Source organism: Gracilinanus agilis, chromosome 6 (genome assembly GCF_016433145.1).
Source record: "Gracilinanus agilis isolate LMUSP501 chromosome 6, AgileGrace, whole genome shotgun sequence".
NCBI lineage: Eukaryota > Metazoa > Chordata > Mammalia > Didelphimorphia > Didelphidae > Gracilinanus > Gracilinanus agilis.
In genome coordinates this window covers 19659350-19673621 of record NC_058135.1, presented here as the reverse complement: position 1 = coordinate 19673621, position 14272 = coordinate 19659350, and the positions used below count along the sequence as shown (strand labels likewise).

The window sequence follows — 14272 nt, the reverse complement described above, 5'->3', positions numbered from 1 at the left end:
TTGCAAAATAAGAGACCAGAAGCTATATTACTATGGAAGGAGCCCCCACGTGTAGCAAAAGCTGTTCCTTATAGCATGGTGTATCAGTATATGTTTCAAAGAGAGGTAGAAGAGATATCTCTAGCCTCTTCTCCCTACCTCTCTTCTCCAAAGGAGACCTTATTTTCTAACAGGAGGGGAAGCAGGAGGTTGGATCCAGAAGCTTAGCCACTCTGCTTTCCTCAAAGACAAGTAGTACCAAGTTAGAGTTAGATCTATCTCCTCTCTTAAAGATTGTTAGTATGGGATATAGCTTTCAAATTCAAGCTAATCTTGTGATCGCTATTTCTTAGTGGAAAAATGAGAGCTTCAAGTTTTATATCCCAAGCTTGAGTTCCTTCCCACAAAATACTATTTACACACACATAGCCACTAGCAAAGACACCCATTTAGCCAACGGCAAAGGAGAAATCAGTATACATAGGAAAAATGTATATTAGACAATACAGAGTGAAGGAACTCTCCCATTGGGAGCAAGAGGAAATTCCCTGAAGTTTCTGGTGTGACAAACTAGGGGTAGGAGAATATTGAAGATTGCCAGCTCCTCTCATGTTGGCTTCTTCTCCACCTCATTTTTCCTTCAGCAACCTGAAGTGAGAGGTTGGCAACATCCATCTTCTCTCTTGAAGCCAGAAGTCAGAAGAGTCCAGAGGCTGAAGAGCCCCAATAAACTCAAAGGGACTCAAAAATCGTGGCACTTTCCTCTCTCCCCCTTTTATCACCCCTAAAGAAGGTGCAGGGAATTGATCTCCAACCAGTGAAAAGAAAGGCATGAGCCCATACTAATGGGTTTTGTGACTCAGGTTACATATCTACTGCTAAATAGCTGTGTATGATTGTCACTTTGTCTTACTTTGATTTGGCTAGAACTGTTATAAGGATTTGAGTATATGAGCAGGAGCTGCTGAAAAGGCAGAAGCAGGAAGGTTCTGGAATTCTGGAGAAGTGATAGAACTGTCTTCTTCTAACAGAAAGTTTAGCAGGAGGTTGAGTTTGTCTAGTCTCCCAGGGTGGACCTGGTGAGCTGGTTATTCTCTCTCCCGTGACTTTCCTTCTGATCCATCTTACCAACAACCTGTTCCTATGTTTATCCTGTTCCTGCTACCTGAGAGATATATCAACAGAGCTGATTGAGACATCCAAGGCATCTGTCAGTGAGAACATTTCCCTGGGCCCTGTTCTTGCTTAACTCCCAACCTTATCACCTCTATCACCATCTAAAGGAGATTTGGGTTAGTGACATGTATTTTTTGTAGGACTTTAAGTAGAGAGGCAAATGACAGTGCAGCTAACGACTCACTGAAGAGAACAACTAGATTTGTTGGGAGGGTTAGTTATAAACTTTAGGTAAGATTATCCTAATTCCCTTCCCTTAAATAAACCCCTGTTTGGACTGCATTTGTATCCTGTCAGCTTTATCCTATTGGCCTTCCCAAACCCTGTGAATCTTCTGACACTGGTCATGAACAATCATTCCTTGTCCCATTACCACCCTGGTATCTTCTAGTTACTTAATTCAGAACCAAATAGTTTTGATGATTACTACTTGGTAATATCAATCAATTTGTGAGTATTTATTGCCCTTACTATGTGCTAATACCTGGGAATACAAATACAAGAAGAAAGACAGTCCTGACCTCAAGGAGTTTGCATTCTAATAATGGAAGACAACACAACTGGAAACTAAACAGGGGTTGGACAAAAAGCATCCAGTGAAGGAGTGGGAGGGCATGGCCGAGAAAGTCCAGAGGATAGCCTAAAGAAGAATCAGACATGGCTGTCCTGGGTTCCCTCCTTAAAAGGAGCTTCTGGGAGGAACCATTCAATTAGAAAGAGAAGCTACGGGGTTAGAGGATAATTCAAATGTATGAATTTCAGGAATGGAGCAACCTTCCAGGATGAAGAAGTTTCTGGGACATGGTAGAGAAAATTCAGGAGTACAGTCTAGAGAAGAAAGTAATATAATATGCGTTCCAGTAACTTTATGCCCTCTTTATTGCTACTTTTTTTTTCATTATTTTCATTGTAATACCATTTATCCCCCCCAAATGAAGTTGTAATTCTTTTCTCTAGGTCTATAAAGTATGCCTTTGGCAATTCATTTAGTAATGTTCTAAACCTATAAATTATTTTAGGTAGTATGATTCTTAATTATATTGTTATGACTCAATGATGAAGCCAGCATATTTTTCCAATTATTTGCCTTCCTTTATTTCTGAAAAGTGTTTTGTACTTGTATTTATATGACCTGAGTGTGTCTTTGTATCTAAGCTCCCAGATATTTTCACAAAATCACAGAATTATAGAAACAGAAAAAAAAATCTCATCAAGAGCAATGTGGTCTGATCCATACCCCAAAGAGAATTTCTACTCTGTATTCTTTATGGAATTTCTCTTTTATCATATTTTTTTAGGTTTTGTGTGTTCTTTATTTAAAAAAAGATGGGTTGTGGATCTATTTTGTATACTGATGTTTTAGTGAAACTATTAATCATCTCTAGTTCCTATCTTGATTCTCTGAGGTTCTTCTAAATAAATCATCATATTATCTGCAAATGGGGATAATTTTGTCTATGCTTATAGCTTTAATTTCTCTCTCTTGTCCTACTTATCGCTAGCATTTCTAGAGCTATGTAAAACAAGAGTAGGGAGAGGGGGTGTCCTCTTTGTACTGAGTACCCATCTAGTGTTTCTTCACTGTGAATACAGTAAGTAATAAAATAGCTTGGTTTCAGGTGATCTTTGATGAAGAGCTTCCTTTTACTATTCTAACCCATATTGTCAAACTGAGAGATGGTTGCTCCTAATTTCTTACAAATATTTTTTTCCCATTTTGCAACATTAAGAAGAGAGCCATCAGTGCATATTTTTGTCATAGGGAAAACATCAAAGGAGAAAGTTGGCAGGATTATAATAGTGTCTGGTTCCTCTACAATATCCTGGAGTCAGGCTGTCTTTGGAGGCTTCATTCAATGATACTGAATGGCTATTACAATCACAGGCATATACATAGAGCAGGGGGTTTTAATCTTTTTGTGTGTCCTACATCCCTTTGCAATATACTAAAACTTATGGGCTCTTCAGAATAATGCTTTTGAATGCACACCATAAAAATACATAGGATTACAAAGGAAATAAATTATATTGAAATAAAGTTATCAAATTCAAAAGATTATACACCCCAGGTTAAGAACCCTTGGTAAAGTAGCAAGCACATTTTCCAGTCCTAGGTGCTTCAGAATGAACATGAAGAGCATGAGGCTTCCTTCTTTACTGCCCCTCCTGGAAAAAAAAAAAAAAGGCATAGGACTTGAATTTATTGAACTCCAGACTCATAGTGGCCTAACATTTAAATACCAGTCTAAGTAGATACTTATCTATTAAGGACTACTATGTAAGTTCAGTGCTAATAATATAACTAGGAGATTTATAATTGAGATGTTTCTAGAGTAATGGGCTGAAATCTTTCACAATGAATGTGATTATAGATTTGCTTACTTTGCGTAAAATTTAAATTGCTCTGGAAACAACATGAAGCTAATTGATGAAATAGTCTGGTTATTGATATAGACTCAAACCAATGAAAAGTATCTTCCCTAAAATACTAGGGCAGGAACTAAATTTAAGTACACACACACACACACACACACACACAGGAGATTGTTGGTCTTATCAACTAGTAATTGAATCAAGGAACCAAAGACTTACTTTTCGAATCATCCTAGTAACAGACCAGAGCATCTGAAACAATGTTGGAAATTGCTTTCTTTCTACAGAATCCTTATAAACCAGACTGGGTGAAGATCAGATATGGGGCCTGGTACCTGAATACCAACTTATGGAAGAAACAAAGAGCAAATGAACCTCTGTTGGATCCTAAAGCAGAAGCTAGCTCTAATTATGAAAAGTTGAAAGCTAATCTTCTAGAGAAGGTATGTTCACATGCCAGAATCTATAATCTCATTTTCATTTGGGCCAAATATTACCTTATTCCATCTTTGACCCTTCCACCTAATTCTGGGATCTTTTGAGAAATATGTAGTTTTAAGGGGCAGTTAGCTCAGTCAATTGAGAGCCAAGCCTAGAGATGGAGGTCCTGGATTCAAATCTAACCTCAGAAACTTCCTAGCTATGTGACTCTGGGCAAGTCACTTAACCCCCATTGCCTAGCTCTTATTGCCTTGGAATCAATACATAGTATTTATTCTAAAAAAAAAAAAAAGAAAAGAAAAGAAAAGAAATATATAATTTTCCTAGAACCTCAGGACAACTTCTACCATGAGTTCTACCATTAAGATAATTAATTAATTAATTGTTAGAAGAGATATACATTAAATCCCCTGACTACAGATGGGCTTAAAGAATATTTGAATAATATTCATTAGATGATAGATTGGCCAAGAGTCTGATAAATGTGTTTAATCATCAGTATTTTAGTGTGATATTCTACACCCTCACCTCAATTAACATAATGGGATTGATATGAGGGCATTGTTTTTTGTTGTTTTTAAAAACAAAACCTTGCCTTCCATCTTAGAATCAATACAATGTATTTATTCCAAGGCAGAACAGTGGAAGAGCTATGCAATGGGGGTTAAGTGACTTGTCCAGGGTCATACGACTAAGTGTCTGAGGCCAGGTTTGAACCCAGAACCTCCTGTCTCAAGACCTGACTCAATCTAATGTACCATCTAGATGTCCCCCTTTTAAAAAAAATAATTTCTATTGATATATTTTTATATCATCATTGCTTCTATGAGTATCCTCTGATACCCTCTCTCCCAGAGAGCCATCTCTTATATAATATTTTTATATTATATATTTATATTAAATTACATAGTATTTTTAAAGATGAAAAATAAAATATCAACATACTGATCAAGAGAAGTCTGAAAATACATTCAATGTGTAACACCGATGGAACTTTCACCTCTGCAAAGGAGTGGGATGGGGACATCCTCTAATCTCTTCATTGTCAAGCCTGTTCTTTATAATTCTGTTTTACTTTTGGCTTTATGTATATGTGCATGTGGTTATTCTTTCTATTTCATTGTTGTAGATGAGTACATTATTTTCCTAGCTCTGCTTACTTCACTCTGCATTAGTTCATATATATTTCCNGTACATTATTTTCCTAGCTCTGCTTACTTCACTCTGCATTAGTTCATGGAGAGTTTTTGCTGATTATCTATGTTCATCACATTTGTCATTTCTTATAGCACAGTATTATTCCATTACATTCACATACTACAATTTATTTAGCTATACTTCAATCAGTAGCCATTTACTTTGTTTCCATTTCTTTGCTCTCACAAAAAGTGTCACTATAAATATTTTAGTATATATGGGAACTTCCTTCTTAGCAGCAGCTTTCCTGGGATATAAGCCTGGTAACAAAACATCTGGGTCAAGGTTATGAATATTTTAGTCAATTTATTTGAATAATTCCATATTTCTCCCTGAAACGGTTGTACTGATTTACAAGTCCACCAGCAATGTACTAGTGACCTTATCTTTCCACAATTCATTCCCCATTGTCTATTCCCATTTTTTGCCACTTTTTTTAAATTTGCAGAATGTGAAATAAAACTTCAAGGCTGTTTTGATTTATCTTTTTTTAATTAGTGATTTGCAGCATCCTTTTATGTGTTTTGTGAATACTTTGCAATTCTTCTATAAACAGTTTGAGAACTCTTCATGTCCTTTAACCACAAATCTAATGGGGAATGGTTATTAGCCTTATATGTATTTATTAGATATTTGTATATCTTGGATACCAAACCCTTATCAGAAGTTTAAAGAATTTTCCCCATTTGATCGCGTCCCTTTTTTTATTCATTTTGTCTGTGCAGAAGTTTTTCAAGTTTCATGTAATCAAAGTTATCAATTTACCTTTTATAATTACTTTTGTTCCTTGATTGGTTAAGAATACGTCCATAATTGTGAGAGGTACATGATCTATTTTTCTTCTTATTTTCTAAAGTGTGATTTTTAATTTTAAATTAATAAAAATAAATAGCTAATATTTATATAACATTCATTATGTGCCAGGTACTGTTAAAAGCTTTAGAATTATCACCTCATTTGATCTTCACAACAACCATGGTAGGTAGGTGCTATTATTATCCCCATTTTAAGACAGGGTAAACTGAGACTGGGAAGTATCCGAGTTCAGATTTAAATTCAGATCTTTCTGACTCCAGGGTTGGTGCTCTATCTACTGGACTACCTAATTACCCACATGTCCATTTAGAATATATTATGGAATATGATGCAAAATCTAAGACTAATTTCTGTCATATTGCTGTCAAGCTTTTCTAGCAGTGTCTTCTTAGTCAACTAGGGAGTTCTTTCATAAGTCCTTTGGGTTACCCATTATTGAATACTGGGTTATCGAGTTCCATTGTTTCTGATTATCTCTGTCAAGTCTGTTGCCTAGAGTGTAAAGTTTTTTTAAATGAATTTTAAATCAATGTCTTTTATTTTTATTACATCATAACACCTTCAGCTTGCTGATGTGAATAAGAGATGGGTAAATATGGGTAAATAGCCCCAGATAGAAAAATTTCGATTAGATGGTAAATGTTGCAAAACTAAAAAAAGTCAGTAACCCTGAACTACTTTTATGATATTCATCTACCTTTAAAAAGATACATACAGCTATCATTGTGGATATTTCTGCCACTAGTGTAGATTACAAAGACAAAGAAAATTATTGCCTTGTGGGAGAGCTATAACTAGGATAGGACAACTTGGTACTTATACTAAGACACTAAAATTTAGAAGGTAGAGATGATACTTTCATATCATAGCCTGGAAAACACTGAAATCTATAATTAGGAAATGGGAAGCTTCCTTTTAATTCTCTCTTAGTGGCTGCAATGTAGGTAAAAACACTTCTTCATCAACTTGGTCATTAATAAGAGAGGAAAAAAATCTTTGATCAGAGGCAGCAAGTTTCTCTGATTAAGGTCTAATATTTAAGCCATATAAAGAGCTGGTTCAAATTTACAAAAAAACACAGTGATTTCCCAATAGATAAGAGACCAATGAATTTACACAGGCACTTTGAAAGAGAAAAAAAAACAAATAAACAACAAGCTTAAGAAAAAAAAAAAGGCTTCACATCACTGAGAAAAACAAAATAACTCCTCAATTCCATGTCATACTCATTAGACTGGCAAACATGATTAAAGGGGGAAATGACATTTATTATAGGGGCTGTGCAAGGATAAGCACACTAATGCACTATTGGTAGAACTGTGTTTGGTCTAGTCATTATGGAAATGTAACTTGTATCTCAAAGCTCATTGGTATGGGACTCACCAAATTGGTAGAGCTCAATCTATGCCTAAATAAGGGCCAGTAATTAGCAAGAGTGGGAGTGAGAAGAGCTCTTCTGTTTTCTTTGAGTCACCGAGTCTTTTCAAGAATCTCTTCCAGTTTCAGGCTTTGGGCTTCTAGTAAAAAGATGGAAGAAGCCAACCCCCCCTTCAGGCTGCTGAAGGCAAAAACTGTGGGTAGAAGCCAACATGAGGGGAGCTTGAGGTCTACATCATTCCCTATTGCTAGCTTGCTACACTAGAAATTCTGGGTAATTTTCCTTTAGGTGAGATCTAGGATTCTTTCTTTTTTCAACTGAGTTACCTCACTCTCAATGGGAGAGTTCTTTCACTCTGTATTGTCTATTATATATTTTCCTATGTATGCATTCAATTCTAGCCTGGTAGCCCTATCTCTCTGAGAAGAGCAAAGGAAACAAGCTGATGGCTTCAACCTCCTCCTTCCCTTCCTGGAAGTAAACTCCTTTGGTAAGAACTGAAAGAAGAGGCTAGAGATGAATACTCTGCCTCTCTTAGAGCCACACTCCCATGTAAATGTGAGATAGACAGTTCTCATTACTGAAAGTAATTTGGAACTGTGTCCAAAAAGTCACTCAACTATGTATATATCACTAGCATATTCCATAAATGTGAATGGTTCCTTATCACCTCCAAGATTAAATATGAAATCTTATGATATTCAAATCCTTTATAACCTATAGTGTGCCCACAGAGAGGCACCATCTTTGGCACCCATGCCATAGGTTCGCCATCACTGGCCTAGCCCCTTCCCATCTTTCTAGTTTTCTTACTACTCCCCCAACCACCATGCAATACAACTACTGCTGTTCCATGAAACAGATATTCTATCTCTTGACTCTGGGCATTTTCTCTGGTTGTTTTTCATACCTAGAATGATTTCCTTTCAAATTTTTACCACCTGGCTTATTTCAAGTCCAAACTAAAATCATATCTTCTACAGAAAGTTTCCAAATACCTCTTTTTTTAAGTTCAATTTTATTTAATTTTCAGTTCTAAATTCTATCCCTCCCCATCTTTCTCTCTTTGAGAATGCCCCATAGAAATATGTAGTCATAGCAAACAAATTCCTGCATAAGTCATATCAAAAGAAAGAAAAAAAGAAAAGGAAAGGAAAGAAAAGGAAACAAAAGAAAAGAAAAAAGAAAAATTCTTTGATTCCTACTCTGGATATCCCACTTCTTTATCTGGGGGTAGATAGTATATTTCACCATTAGCCCTTTGGAATTGTGGGAAGTCATTGTATTGATTAGAGTTACTAATTCTGATGCAGAGTGGTTTTCTTTACAATATTGTCATTATTGTTTAAATTCTTCTCCCAGTTCTGTTCACTTCACTTTGTATCAGTTCATACAAGTTTTCCCATGTTTTTTTTAACATCATTCCCTTAATTGTTTCTTATAGAACAATAGTATTTCATACTAGTATTCATATGCCTTAAAAGCAATGATGGGCAAACTACAGCCTGTAGGCCAGATGTGGCCCCCTGAAATATTCTATCTGGCTGTGCGACATTATTCCTAATCTGAAGAATACAATGAGCAGGATACAATACAATGAAACTTGGAAAGAGTTGCCTTAGAAACAGACTGACAGATGAGCATTCCCTTTCCTTTGGCCCCCTCTTTAAAAAGTTTGCCCATCACTGCCTTAAACTACTCAGCCATTCTCTAATTGATGGATATCCTCTCCAGTTTCCAATTCTTTGCCACCACAAAAAGAGCTGCAATAAATATTTTTATGTATAAGGGTCCTTGTCCTCTTCATTTTTTATCTCTCTGGGGTATAGATTTAGTAACAGACTTGGATATTCCTGTATCAAAGGGTATGTGCACAGCTTAATAGCCTTTTGGGCATAGTTCCAAATTGACTTCCAGAATGGTTGGATTAGTTCATAGCTCCGCCAATACTGTATTAAAATATTTATTTTCCCATGGCCCTTCCAAACTTTATCATTTTTCTTTTTTTTTTTTTCAACTTGGTCAATCTGATGGGTGTGAAATTTTGACTCAGATTTCTCTCATTGTCAGTGACTTAGAACATTTTTCACATGGCTAGTGATAGCTTGGATTTCTTCTTTGAAAACTGCCCATTTAAATCCTTTGACCATTTTCCAGTTGAAGAATGGCTCTTATTCTTATAAATTTGGCTCAATTCTCTGTATAGATTATAAATGATACTTTTATTGGAGAAACTTGCTGCAAAACGTTTTCCACAATTACTTGCTTCTCCTCTAATTTTAGATGCATTTATTTTGTTTATTCAAAAATTTAATTTATTTATTAGATTTTTTTAATTAAAAATAGAATGAGGCATTAATTTTTGGACATATCCAATACAGGAATTTGTTTTGCTTGACTGTACATCTTTATTTTTCATTAATTTTTATTTCATTAAATATTTCCCAATTGCATATATATATTTTTAGCAATAATTTTTTTGGCTTTTTAGTTCCTTCTCTCCTGCCCCACCCCTCCTTAAGAAGGCAAATATTTTTATTTCAATTACACATATGAGGTCATGCAAAACATAATATCCATATTATCCATGTTCCACTTGCCCAATTCTTGTCTTTAGAGACTGGTTTTCTGCTATAAGCTTTTGATTTTCCTTTTCAGTTTGGTCTGACCTGTTTTCCAGCTGTTTGATTTTGGTCTCCAATTTGCTTATTAATTCTTTTGATTTGGGGGCATCTTTTTCTAATTGTCCAATTCTAGCCTTTAGAGACTGGTTTTCAGCTACAATCTTTTGGTTTTCCTTTTCAATCTGGTCATTTCTGTTCTTTGATTTACTTGCCTCACTTTCCAATTGTGAAATTCTGCCTTTTAAACTGTTATTTTCTTGCCAGATCTCTTCCATCTTTCTCATGATCTCAGATCTGAACTCTTCAAGTCCTTGTGACCCATTTTCATTGTTTTGGGAAGGTTTGGATATGGTTACTTGTGTGTTCTCAGTTGTTTCCTCTGTTGTCTGGATTTTTTCTGTGTAAAAGTTGTCAAGTGTTAAAGGTTTTTTCTTCTTCATCTTTCTCTTCTGGTTTTCCTGACGATTCTGGCTTGCCATATTAGGCTGAGTTCCCTCTCAGCTTTATGCTCGCGCCCAGTATCTGTCTGCACTCTTTAAACTCCTGAGGTCTCAGGTCTAGTTGTTTTGGGACAAGCCTCCTGGTGGTCTCCTTGTTTGTTCTTCTGCCTGAAGCTCCTTTAAACAGTCTCAGGGAGCTGCTTCTGCAGTCCAGCACCTCTCTTCACTGGGTGCCCACTCAAGGTCCGCTCCTGCACTCAGAATCAGCCTCTTAATCCACGCCCCAGTCCACGCTTTAATCTGTGCCTCAGCCTGAGCTTGTGTCAGCCCCTTCGCCTGAGCCTGGGCTCAGGGTCTGGGCTCAGGGTCTGCGCTCAGAGTCCGCGAGTTCCTCAGCCCTGGGGGGGGGGGGGGGTCCCAAGTCTTGCTGCTCCCAGGAACAAGCCCTGGTGAGCTGCCAATGACCCAATGGGTGCCCCAAACCTGCTCCGACTCCTGTGCGCTGGCTTTGGCGTTGTAGGTGGTGTGGGGTAGGGGAGGGGGTTGCTCCGCTCGTGTTTTCGTGGGAGCTGTTTTACCCCTTTATAGCATGGAAATGCCCCGTTTCCACATACCTCCAATGCTGTGCCCTGTTGTGGGGTCCCTTCTTTCCTCTGGATTTGTTTTTATGTCTTCTTGAGGAGTCCTATATGTGTGGGTTAGGAGAAGTCAAGCAGCTGCTTTTTACTCTGCCACCATCTTAACCCGGAACTCTCTTATCCATATTCCAAAAGAAAACATAAACAAAATAAAATAACAAAAATAAATTTTTTTAAAAGTATGTTTCAGTATTCATTCAAAGTCCATCAATTCTCACTGAAAGTGGCATTTTTCATCATGGGTCCTTTGGAATTGTCTTGGATCATTGTCTTGATCAGAGCAAGTAAGTCTCTCATAGTTATCTTTACAATATTGCTATTAATGTATACAATATTTCACTCCTCCTGTTCACTTCACTGTGCATGAGATCATAAAAACCCTCTAAGATTTTTCTGAACCATACTGCTCATTATTTCTCATAGAACAATAGTATTCCATCACAATCATGTACCACAACTTGCTCGGCCATTCCCTAATTAATGGGCATCTCCTTGATTTCCATTTCTTTGCCACCACATAAAGAGCTGCTATAAATATTTTTATACAAATAGGGGCTTTTCCTTTTTCTTTGATCTTTTTGGGATACAGACCCAGTAGTGGTATTTTTTAAATAATATTTTATTTTTCTATTACATATAAAAACAACTTTAATTCATTTTTTAAAGTCTTGAGTTCCAAATTCTCCTCTTTCTTCTGACCCTCTCTCCCTAAGATTATAGGTTTTACATGTGCAATTATGTAAAACAGTTTTCCATATTAGTCATCCTATGGAAGAGATCTCAAATGGGGGTGGAGGGAAGAAGAGGGAGAAGGGAAACAAAGTATTCTATAATTTTATACTGCATTCAAGCTCCATCAATTCTTTCTTGAAGGGTGGATGGCATTTTTCATCATGAGTCTGGGATTGCCTTGGATCACTACAGTGCTAAGAATAACTAAGTCATTCACAGTTATTCATTAAGCAATATTGCTGTCACTGTGTACAATGTTCTGGTTCTATTCACTTCACTTTGCATCAATTCATGTAAGTCTTTCCAGATTTTTCTGAAATTATCCTGCTTGTCATTTCTTATAGCACAATAGCATTCCCTCAGGAATCATTATCATCTACCACAACTTGTTAAGCTATTCCCCAATTGATGGGTACCCCCTCAATTTCTAATTTTTTGCTGCCATAAAAAGAGCTGCAATAAATATTTTTGTACAAAAAGTTCTTTCCCCCACCTTTTTTATTTCTGGGGTAGAGACTTAGTAGTGGTATTGATAGATCAAATAGTATGCACAGTTTTATAACTCTCTGGCCATAGTTCCAAATTATTCTTCAGAATGGTTGAATCACTTCACAACTCTGCCAACAATGCAATAGTGTCGCAATTTTGTCACATCCCCTCCAACATTTATCACTTTCCTTTACTGTCATACTAACCAAACTGATAGATATGAAATGGTACTTCAGAGTTGTTTTAATTTGTATTTTTATGATCTGTAGTGATTTAGAGCAACTAATCATTTTTATTAATTTGCCATATTGTATTATTTTTATATTAAGTTGCATAGAAATGCTGATGATTTCTGTGGATTTATTTTATATCCTGAAACTTTGCTGAAGCTGTTAATTATTTCAACTAGTTTTTTAGTTGATTTTCTAGGATTCCTTAAGAATACCATAATATCATTTTCAAAGAATGATAGTTTGACTCTTTCACCCATTTTTACTCCTTCATTTCTTTTTCTTGTCTCACTGCTATAGTGAGCATTTCTAGTACAATACTGTATAATGTAAAGGTTAAAATTAATGGTTTGACTAAAATATGAGAGAATTTGTTCGTAGATAATATAACTCAAATCAGAATGACTTTTTATTTAGCAGTTTTATTTACAAAATAGAGAGAAAGAGTAAAGTAGAGAAATGTGAAAGAGGATAGCATAAGCCGTCTAGCTTATCATCCTAATGTTTCTCTGATGCCTGGCTCAACTCGGGTTGGGTTAATTAGCCCTTCACCAGAGTCCCTCAGTCAGAGGACTTTTTAGCCAGAGGACCCAGTGGTGAATAACCATGTGGCCTCCCCAAGACAGAGAGGCCTCTCCAGAAACTAATCTCTCCAGAAGCCAGGAAAGGAGTCAGCCTTTTCACTCACCTACGTTGTAGTCCACAGGGAAGAATTGATTTATACCAGGAATGCAAGGATGGTTCAACATTAGGAAAACCATTCACATAATTAACCATATCAACAAGCAAAGCAACAAAAACCACATGATTATCTCAATAAATGCTGAAAATGCCTTTGACAAAATACAATACCCATTCCAGTTTAGATCAACATCTCACACCATACACCAAGATAAATTCAGAATGGGTGAAAGACTTGGCTATAAAGAAGGAAACTATAAGTAAATTAGGGGAACACAGAATAGTATACTTGTCAGATCTCTGGGAAAGGAAAGATTTTAAAACCAGAGTTAGAGAAAATTACAAAATATAAAATAAATAGTTTGATTATATTAAATTAAAAAGTTTTTGTACAAGGGAAAACAATGCAACCAAAATCAGAAGGGAAACAACAAACTGGGAAAAAAATCTTTATAACAAAAAATTCTGACAGAGGTCTAATTACTCAAATATACAAGGAGCTAAATCAATTGTATAAAAAATCAAGCCATTCCCCAATTAATAAGTGGGCAAGAGACATGAATAGGCAATTTTCAGATAAAGAAATCAAAAGTATCAATAAGCACATGAGAAAGTGTTCTAAATCTCTAATAATTAGAGAAATGCAAATCAAAACAACTCTGAGGTACCACCTCATGCCTAGCAGATTGGCTAAAATGATAGCAGGGCAAAGTAATGAAGGTTGGAGGGGATGTGGCAAAATTGGGACGTTAATGCATTGGTGGTGGAGTTGTGTACTGATCCAACCATTCTGGAGGGCAATTTGGAGCTATGCCCAAAGAACGATAAAAAAATGCCTGCCCTTTGATCCAGCCATACCATTGCTGGGTTTGTACCCCAAAGAGATCATAGATAAACAGACTTGCACAAAAATATTTATAGCAGCGCTCTTTGTGGTGGCAAAAAAACTGGAAAGCAAGGGTATGCCCTTCAATTGGGGAATGGCTGAACAAATTGTGGTATATGTTGGTGATGGAATACTATTGTGCTCAAAGGAATAATAAACTGGAGGAATTCCATGTGAACTGGAAAGACCTCC

General features: G+C 36.3%; 1 protein-coding gene across 1 annotated transcript in view; it reads left to right on the top strand.

The window, feature by feature from the left end:
* The window catches only part of LOC123251842 (protein FAM47E-like), a 106628-nt gene that overhangs the window by 68667 nt on the left and 23689 nt on the right, over positions 1-14272 (top strand). Inside the window, exon 6 of the mRNA XM_044681167.1 lies at positions 3816-3971. Coding sequence (XP_044537102.1) covers positions 3816-3971 — 156 coding nt within the window. The remainder of the gene's footprint in view (positions 1-3815; positions 3972-14272) is intronic.